General features: G+C 48.9%; 1 protein-coding gene across 1 annotated transcript in view; it reads left to right on the top strand.

The window, feature by feature from the left end:
• Window positions 1-10453, top strand: part of DRGX (dorsal root ganglia homeobox) — a 33348-nt gene extending 22895 nt beyond the window's left edge. The window contains exon 6 of the mRNA XM_007130487.1: window positions 10188-10453. Coding sequence (XP_007130549.1) covers window positions 10188-10453 — 266 coding nt within the window. The remainder of the gene's footprint in view (window positions 1-10187) is intronic.

Below are 10453 nucleotides of genomic sequence, written 5' to 3'. Positions count from 1 at the left end.
AAAAAAAAAAAAAAAAAAAAGACAGGGAGGGATTTAGAGTCCACTCCTCCAGCATAACCTGCCAAATTAACCTGGGGATTTTGGCATTAATCAGATTGGGTAACTCTGTGATGACCATAGTTTTTCTTTCCATAGGGTATTGAGGAAGCTTAGAACCTGGGAGTTGGCAACCTTTGAGGAATTAAAATATACCCCCTCAGTCAGGAGAGATAGACTCTCCCTCCTTTTCTCCCTCCCCCAAATATTCAAGTGCTTACTTTGTACCCAAATTGGAAATTTTAGCTCTGGAATCAGGGCTGTGTGGGTGACGGTAGGTGAAAGCTCTTACCCTGCAAAATTGGGAGGTGCGGTGGGTACAAAAATAAACCCAACTCACGGTAAAGAGGCAATAAAAACCATAACACAGGTACAGGAGAGGGCACTTTGGGGGTTCTGTGGTAGTAGTCACCCAGGAGTGAATTGGACCCTGTTGGGTATTTGATAACTGGTGAACACAGCCACTGCATCTAAAAATCTCTGCCTAAATACCGTAGGCGTCTACTAACACTGCCACCCAAATATTCCTTGTAAAGTGTAAGGAACTGGTATTAGGAATCACAGAATATGTTTATTCATTTATTTACTTTGCTATAAAGCAAAAAAAAAAAGAAATGAACTGTAGTATTTATGTGAAAGTTCTCATAAATCCACTTACTCATTTCCTTGCTCCATACTCTTACCCTTAACCCGAACGTTCAACAAGAAATCGATGTGTGAGAGCTCTACTTGTAACCAAAATTATCGTTCATGTGCCTTTCTATGGTGAAAATGTGCTTTCGGCAGAGAGAAGACAGAACTAACTTAATTTTTCCTGTCAGTCTCTGTAGTAGATCAATTAAACTGCCAAGGAGATCAAATATTTCAGACTGTATTTATTACATTAAGTATTTATGTTCAGCCCAAGCCTTTAAAGCATGATGTCATATAGGAATGTAGGCCGATTCGATCAGTTCAGCAGAATTTGCTGTAACTTAATGGAAATCTAACTGTGTGTTTTAATTTAGTGTCCAAGAGGTAGCAAGTTCTTCAAACAAAATAATTTTCAGGCTGCATTTGGGGGCTTGGAGGCTCTTGTACAGGCTTTGGTGATGGCACACATGGTAGGGTGAGAGGGAAGAAATTGTGGCCTTTTAGGGGCTTTGCTGGCTGATGGCTGGTCGCATCCCATGCCAGGGATCACTGATTTCGATCCCGGCTGAATGGGAGATAGACAGAATGTTCCTGGTGGGTCTTCCATGGTCAGCCCTCAGCTCCATGTTCGCCAGTCAGTTACTCTAGTGCAGACTGAGGCCATTAGCAGTTGTGGAGTCTCAGCTGGGTGCTGAGGGTACAGTTCTTATTCCTTAGAAACCTCAGTGGAACTCTGTCCTGAAGGAGAGCGTCTATCCCATCATTTGAGTGAAAGGAGACGGGAAATCATGAGTCACAAAAAAGACACTCTTATTGTGAGAGTAATACTTGGTCAGTTTAGAAAAAGTGGAAAGTACAGCAAAACCCAAAGAAAAATATAAAAATCCTTCGTAATCTTAGCATCCAGAATCAACCACTATGAATATTTGCTACTGGTACGTTTGCTTTCTTCCCATTTATAAATATATACCGCTACTAAATTTATGTATTTTAGGGAATTCCCTGGCGGTCCAGTGGTTAGGACTCGGTGCTTCCACTGCCGGGGGCCTGCGTTCAATCCCTGGTCGGGGAACTAAGATCCTGCAAGCCATGCAGCCAAGAGAAAAAAAAATGTATTTACTTTAGAACTTATTTAGAATTTTTAAATTTTAATTAGAAAGTTTAAATTTATAAATATTTTCTGTTACTAAATAAAATTATATATTATACATACTTGTGACCACATATGGATATGGTATATGGCTGCACGTATGCATATATACATAGGTACTATGCAAATATATGTATGTATTGTGTATATATGTATATGTATGTATATAAATATACATACATACACCAAAATGGGATCATTATGACTTACTGTTTCTTAACCTACTTTTTAAACCTAATATTTTATTATTTTTTTTTTATGGCACCAAATATCCTCCTACAACATAATTTTGTCATAGCTTCAGTGCGTTCAATATGGTGATGATAACTTACTCAATTAACTCTCTAGTATTGGGCGGTTAGGTTATTCAGTTTTTTGGTGCTATGTGCCACATGGGGATGACTTCCTTTGTAGCTAATTTAATTTTTAGCCCATTGGTGATTGTAGCTTTTTGATAGATTAAAAATAGAAAAGAAAGAAAAAGAAAACTACAGCCCCAAGTCTGGAAATCTGGTTATTAAAAGATGAGACTTTTAAAGTTTGTTTGGCTTACTCCTCAAGATTCCATTGGCAGAATAAATTTTTCTACTTTTTGGTCTCATGGAAAAGGCTTCACCAATGAACCCACACGGCTGTGAAAACAGTGTAGGGATACACAGGGTGGAGGATGCTCACAGCACAGTCACGCATCTCGAGGCACTGTTCATTCTTCGTGTTCTCCCGGGGATGCTCAGAGCAAGTGAGTTCTTCGCTGGCCGCTGAATTGAATGGGTAACTTCAGTAAGCTGTGAATTGTGACTTATTCTTGTCCTTTATTTTGTATGGGGTCACGGAAATAGTAATTGTTGCAGGACTTAGTGCTAGGTGCTTTATAGAATTTCTCCTGAGGTAGGTGTATTACCTCCTCTTACAGATGAGGAAGCTGGAGCTTGGAAAGTTGGTGAGAAGTCCCATGACTAGTTAATGGTGGAGTCAGGAGCCAAACGTCAAAGCCCACTTTCTTCCTCCTCAGCAGGCTGTATCCTGCTTTCAGACCCCAGAGATGTCTTATCGCCACTCTCATTTTATAGGATTTTGATAATTATGACTTGGTTTTGGGGTAGACATTTTCTTTCTTTTTTTTTTTTTGCGGTACGCGGGGCTCTCACTGTTGTGGCCTCTCCCGTTGCGGAGCACAGGCTCCAGACGCGCAGGCTCAGCGGTCATGGCTCACGGGCCCAGCCGCTCCGCTGCATGTGGGATCTTCCCGGACCGGGGCACGAACCCGTGTCCCCTGCATCGGCAGGCGGATTCTCAACCACTGCGCCACCAGGGAAGCCCGGGGTAGACATTTTCTAAAGTGTCTGTCACCACCCTGACATAATAAAGAGGAGGACAGAGCCTTTCTCACAGCTGACTCTGTGTCGCCCCATCATTAATAGACGTAAGCTTTGTTTGGTTTTCAAAGCCCTTTCAAACGTCATCTCTTGTGATGGTTCCTGTTGTTGTCCAGTGACAGACAGCTTCCGGCCACCCTGAGGCGTGCTACTTTGCTTGCCTTGTACTAAATGGCCCGAGGTTACTGTGCATGTTATTTTTTGGGGCTGTTTTATAATTTTTTGTCTCTTCTCAATATTACCAATTAATGTTTCAGCTATTACCTTTCAAGCTTGTGGCAGCCTTGTAAGACAAACAACTTATGTTAGCAGTGCACTTGGAAGAGTCTTTAAGCACGTGGTGAGGGCTTTGAGACTGCTTTTCATGGGAAAAGCGCATGCGTTTTTGAGTCTGGATTTTTTTCTCGGTAACTATCTGTTCATCTGCTGCCCTGAGCATTGCAAAGGATGCATCCCTATTTTGCTACTACTGATTTTCAGTAGTGCCCCAGGTTGATGAAGTTGTTTAGGGAGGGGCACGTGGAGAAATGTCGTATTGCTGTTGGTACTGTGAAATCATGGAGAAATCAAGAGTTAGGTCTAAAAGGATCCTATTTGTAGAAATCATTTTTTTTTTCCTGTGTTAAAAAATGGTTAAGGGAGATGCTGGTTGTTGGACAATTTAAGTTCAATTGAAATAATTGAAATTCTGAACACATGTTAAAGTTGGAAGGAAAACTTAGCTCTGTAATTCTCATCCCATTCTAAAACCACTCATTTTTTTGTTGAAAGGGATTAAAAAACTTGTCCAATAGCCCATATTGTGCATGAAGATTTCGACAACATCCTGTCAAGGGAGCTTCAGGATATTATGACCAGAAACCCATCACCTCCCAGAGAGAGCCCACCACACATGCATAGCATGCTGACGGTAAAGAAAAGAAAACCCTTCTTTCTCTCACTCCACCCACTTCTATTCAACCCACACCCAGAGAGAGGCAGTTACCTCATATCCACTGTGGCTAAATGGCCCCGGTTCTTTCACTTTTCCCTCCTCCCCCCAACTCCCTCCCTCTGGCCTGACGGTCTGACCATGACTTTACCCTCCCTTTTTCTGCAGCTTCTGCCTCGGCAACCCACAATATGGCGTCACAGTGAACTTACTGTGAAGTCATATGGACCACATGCTCTACTGCTGAGACACATCCCCCTCTCGACAGTTGGATCCTTGGGTGCAGAGCACAGACTTCACACGTTTCCCTGATAAATATTATCGAATTAGATTTGTCTCCTTGTTCGCCTTTGATCTTGTCTGCTGTCCAGATGGCCTCTCTTAGTCTTGCCTGCATCTGCCTTCTGGATCGGCACGTCTTCCATGTTCTCATCCAGGGAGGGCAGGGCAGTGTGGAGAGGAGGCGACTCCCAGTGGTTCATGTTTTCAGCATTCCTCCAGGTAGCCGTTCAGATGTTTTTGAGTCCACCTATGAGTATTGCCCCCCTTTGATGGACACTCAGCTGTTGTTCAGACTTGGGGTGTTGATGAGGAAAGAGGGTGACGTCTGTGAGGGGCTTCATGCCAAAGACTTTTGTTGGCCTGGGTGCACCTCTCAGGGTCTGTTGCCCTGCTTTAGAACTGCCCACCCAAAAGGCACAGTGCAGTCATGAGACAGAGGCAGGGCTCAAGGGAGGTGTACAAACCGCGTGATGCTTCCTCAGCCAGAGATGGGGTGGGTAGGGTCGGTTGAGGGTGTCTCTCACGGATGTGTGTGGGTGGCCTGGGGCACTTTGGGGGTCCTCACCCACTGGAGGGGCAAGAAAGAGTTCCAGCCTTGAGCGGTCCTCATTTTCCCTATGACCTTGACCTGAACTCTCTTTTAGCTCTTACAGTTTTGTTTTTAAGAATTTATTTTATTTTGTTTTAGTTTTAATTGTGGTAAAATACACATACAATAAAATTTTCTGTCTTAACCGTGTCTAAGCATATAGTTCAGAAGTGTTGAATATGTCCCTATTATTTTACATGTCCTTGATATTATACATATTATACATTATTAACCGTCACCACCATCCATCTCCAGAACTCTGTCATCTTCCCAAACTGAACTGTGTGCCCATTACACCTTAACTTCTCACTCCCATACCCTCAGCCTCTGGCAACCACCATTCTACTTTCTGTCTCTATGAATTTGATTACTCTAGGTACCTCATACAAATGGAATCATACAGAATTTGCCTTTTTTCTGACTGGCTTAGTTCACCTAACATAATGTCCTTGAGGTTCATCCACGTTGTGGCCTGTGTCATAATTTCCTTCCTTTTTAAGGCCGAATAATATTCCACTGTATGCGTAGCCCTTACAGTTTTAAACCAGGGTCTCCCAGAGTCTTTGGGTTCATCTGGTCCTTGGTTTCCCCATGTCTAGTGTAGGGGGTGAACTAGGCGAGCCACACAGACTCTCTCCCTCCTGCAGCCTCCATTCTGTGAGTTAACTTATTTCTTTACCTCTGAATCTGAGTTTTGTGGTCCAGGAATATATTGATAGTTATTGGTGGCTTTCGTGGGGACTTGCCTGCTGCAGGTGTGACCTAGCAGGTGTAGGCTGTGGATCCAGGAGGCTCTGTCTTGTCCAAGTGGCACTTCTTCATCTTGCAGGTGACATGCTCATCACTGAGTCACAGACTAGTTAACTCCTTCTTTGATGTTACATCAGAGCAAGGCCTTGCTGGGGACAAGAACCAGCCTGAGACATGCACGTTGAGTCGGCGCCCCTCTCGGGCTGGCCTGACTTGGGGTCAGCTGCTCAGGCCTGGGCCTGGAGACTGTGGCCCCTCCAGGTCCCCCAAAGCCTATAGACTCAGTCAAGCTCCCACCGCTGAGAGGGTTCACTGTGCTCTGTATTCTGTTCTCTTCCCACATGATCTCCCCTTGGGAGGGACTTGGAGGGGAGGAAGGCCTCCCCTGAGGGGTGGGTCCTCGCCCTCGGGATGGCTCCCCAGGCTCAGGGCACAGGCACTGTTCCCAGCCAAGACTGAGCCCACCCGGGGGCTGAGACTGCTGTCAGCGTGCGGCTGTCTGTTTGAGCCACTGGGAGGAGTGGGACCATCAGGATAACGGGGTTTGACCCCAGGTAACTTTTTGTTTGTTTCCTGCTGTCTCTGGAAACGCAACCAGGCTAAAGTCAGCCAGGGGTGTGGGCTGTGGAATGGGCTCTCGGAATTTCCTGTGTACACTGGGCACTTGTGATTCTTCTCACGCTCATCTTGCCATCTGCTGCCTGCTGTACTGTCCCCTCCATCGAAACTGAGGCAGGGGGCTTCCCTGGTGGCGCAGTGGTTGAGAGTCCGCCTGCCGATGCAGGGGACACGGGTTCGTGCCCCGGTCCGGGAGGATCCCACATGCCGCGGAGCGGCTGGACCCGTGAGCCATGGCCGCTGAGCCTGCGCGTCTGGAGCCTGTGCTCCGCAACGGGAGAGGCCACAGCAGTGAGAGGCCCGCGTACTGCAAAAAAAAAAAAAAAACAAAAAACTGAGGCAGGAACTGATGGCTGCATGTTAACCTCCTATTACACTAGAGGAGAAGGGAAAGGCCACCAGAAGGTTCTGGTCCCACTTCTGTCACAAACTGTGAGAACTTGGGCAGTTACTGGAGTCTCATTTCCTTACCTGGAACATGGGGCTGAGTGATGCCCTCCTCTCAGGGCGGCCAGAATGGTGACCAGAGGCCACACTAGGTGCTGGTAAGGGTGAGCTTCCTATTGCCTCTGAGCAGGCTTGGAAAGGAAGAGAAAGATGCCCAAATGTGCTTCAAGAGAGAGAAAGGAGCCTGGCTCCGGCACAGGGAAGCCTGTCCCCGGGAAAGCAGGGTGGTAATGTCCCAGCTGCTGGCATAGCTGAAGGCTGATTCTACACGTGGGCCCCAGGGCTGGGCGGCCCTCCCTTGCCTCCCTCCTTCCTGCCACAGATGTTTCCCGTAGGCCTGGCCCGTCCCAGGCACTGTGCTAGGTGTTGGGGACAAAGTAGTGAAGGAAGCAGAAAGATACTTGCCCCCTTGGGGGTTTGTAGGGGCAGGCAGACAAGAAACCAGTCACAAACCATTGAGGATCCACTTACCGCTTGTGGCCAGTGCCTGAAGATGTGAGTGTGATGCTCTGATGGAGCATAACCGGGGATCCTGCCCTGGATGAGGAGGTCCCGAAGGGCTCCCTGAGGACCTGATGGTCAAATGGAGCCCTAAAGAGAGAGAGGGAGCCCCAAGCCCGAGGGAGGGTATCTTCATTCCCAGGCAGAGCTCGGCGAAGGGCCCAAGGGAGGGGGAGGAATGTGTCCTCTTTCCAGATGGAGGGACACACTGGTTAAGGAGCCAGCCCTCTGCCTGGTGTGACGTCCAGCTCTGCCACTTATTATTTAACCTCAGTCTCCTCATCTGCAAAAGGGGATAATCACAGAGCCAACTTCCTAGGAATGTTCCAAAGCTGAGATGCGTGAAGTCATGATGTGTTTACAAGCGCAGTGCCTGGTACCTACGCGTGTTTGCTCTAGTGAGTACAGCTCCTGTGTAGGGCTTCGCTGTGACGGTGGTTTGAGCATCTGAAAGGAGGCCTGGGCGGCACATGAGAAGGAGGACGAGAGATCGGTGGGGGCCCCAGCACTCAAGGGCTTGAAGGCCACAGGGAGGAATTTGGATTCATTCAACAAATACGGATTTTGGTCCAAAAATACTCCCTATTTGCAATGCTGCTTCTTCTAAAGCTGGTGTGCACTTTCAGAAGAGCCAAGGGGTGGGTGGAGCCTGGAGGGGCTGGCTTTGCTGGCCCCTCCGAGGTCTTAGGCCTCCGGGACAGGCACTGACTCCCAACTGTCCTTGGCAGGGCCACGGTGCACCGTCTCCTGCTCCCCTGGTGGGATGGGGCTCCAGAGCCAGTTGGGGGCGGAGGCTATGGCGATGCTCGTCTCCTGCAGGAATCACACGTGGTGCGTGGGGCACCGTGTGACCTGTCCAGAGGCTCAGGAATCTCTCAAATTATGTCATGCCAGCAGCTGTGTCCACCCACCCAGTCTGGGTACAGGTCTGTGACTCCTGCCCCCACACCTGCGCTTGTGGTGGTGCCAGCATTGCTCAACTGTCCCCTCAGAACTTGGATGGCCATCAGGACCTCAGGATTCCACGGCCAGACTCTCCATAACCCCTCACGCACACGCACACACACACACACACCTTTGTCTCTGTTTGTCCCCATCTTGGAAATGGCACCTCCATTCATTCATTCGGGTGCTCAGGCCCAAACCTAGGTGTCATCTGTGAATCCTTCTTTTCCATCAGCCTCCACCTGCAGTCCAAGGACAATTTGCACAGGCGCTAACCTTGAGCATAAACCCAGCATCTGGCCACCTCTCATCACCTCCCCTCTAGCCACCTTGGGCCAAGCCGCCATCAGCTGGGACTGCGTTATCGCAGTAGCCTCCCCATCCTCTCCCCGATGCAGTGAAGCTCCAGACCCTCTCTACTCAAACCCACTGGGGCTTCCCCTCCCTGCATCCCGCCTGGCCCTGGCGGCCCCCGACTCATCTGCTGTCCTCCTCCCCTGTAGCCTCTGGCTTTGGTCACTCGGAATGCCCTGCTGCTCTCTGAGCCTTGCTCTCCCCACTTCGGTGCCATTGCACTGGTCTTCTCCCCAGCTGTCGTGCTCTCTCCTGAGCCTTCACGTGTCTGTTTCTCTGACGTTGCACTCAGGTATCTACCAAGCATCACACTCCATTCCCGTTTTAAATAGCACTTACTGCCGCCTGCCTCTGCATGAGGGATGCCTGGGCTATGGTGTGCCTCTCCACTGGAACTGTGCTCCATGAGGCCGGGGATCTTGCTGCCTTATTCCTGCTGAGTGGTCACTAGGGTCGAGACCAGTGCCAGGTGTTCATGGGCCAGTCATTGAATAAATGCACAGTTGAGGGTGACCTGTGAAAAGGGAGGCTCCTCAAACCCGGCCGGCAGAGGGCCCTCCCGGCCCTGTCCCTGGAGTGGTTTATGCAGGGCTGGCTGCCAGGCTCGGGGCCAGGCAGTTGTTCCTAAGTCCCATTTCACACATCGGACCTGTGCTGAGTGCTTTCCAAACTGAGGCCATCAGGGCTTCTCAAACCTTACCTAGTTCACGGTGCCCTGAGGGTCCCTTGAACCTCAGGTTAATGTTTCGTGACTCTCCTGGGCCATAAAGAAGACCTACCAGTTCTGTTCATTAAATGGTTAGGTCCAAGTAAGTCAGTGAGTGTTTATGTCCCAACAACTTAGTAGCCATGTGAAAAATATCACTTATAAATTGAAAGAAAAGTAATATTTTTCTTTTATTCTTAAATAGCTACCATTACTTTCTAATGGGATGTACACCAATGGGCTCTGCACGGCTTCTCTAAACTTGGAATCACGTTGGATGCCACCACCCCTCATTTTATGTTCCGTGTGGATTTGTGTGGTACTTGCAAAATCCAGCTTCACGAACGTATGACATCCTTGAAGGGAGTGCAGTGAGATCTCCTGTTGAAGCTGTGAGCTGCCTCGTCCAGCAGCTTCACGGTGTCCGACAGATGTGGCTGGCTTCCCCTTGCCTTTGAAAATTTAAAATATCCCTGCAGGGCCCTTGTGAGTTCTTAGGGGTGCTTTGACACATAGTTTGGGGTGTGTGGCATTACTTCACTGGATCCTCATAATGATCCTGTGAGGTGGGGATCATTTCATTTTACAGAAGGAAAAGCCCGGGCTCAGAGAAGTCAAGATATTGGTCAAAGGCCACACAGCTGGTTGGTAAGGGAAGCAAGACTGGTCGGTTCTCCCTGATACTCTGGTAATCCCTTGGACTATCAACTGGATCTCTTGAGTTGTGCATCTTTGGGGTCCTGAGCACTTGTCACTTCTCCCTTTAGTGTTTGGAACCAAACAGGATCAATCAGCCCCTTGCCCGCACCCAAGCCTGAGAGACCGAAATGTGGACAGTGATGGCAGCCTGTTGTTTCTCCTTCTTCCAGGGGGCCCACTGTGCTCTTGCTGTGTCCCAGACCCCATGGGGCTCTCCTTCCTCCCCCCCTACGGCTGCCAGACTAACCGCACAGCCAGCGTGGCAGCCCTGCGCATGAAAGCTCGTGAGCACTCGGAGGCCGTCCTGCAGTCGGCCAACCTCCTGCCGTCCACCAGCAGCAGCCCCAGCCCTGCGGCCAAGCCGGCGCCCCCCGACGGCAGCCAGGACAAGACCCCTCCCAGCAAGGAACAGAGCGAGGGTGAGAAGAGTGTATGA

This window comes from Physeter macrocephalus, chromosome 20 (genome assembly GCF_002837175.3).
Source record: "Physeter macrocephalus isolate SW-GA chromosome 20, ASM283717v5, whole genome shotgun sequence".
Classification (NCBI taxonomy): Eukaryota; Metazoa; Chordata; class Mammalia; order Artiodactyla; family Physeteridae; genus Physeter; species Physeter macrocephalus.
The sequence above is the reverse complement of the archived record's forward strand: the minus strand, read 5'-3'. Positions and strand labels throughout refer to the sequence as shown.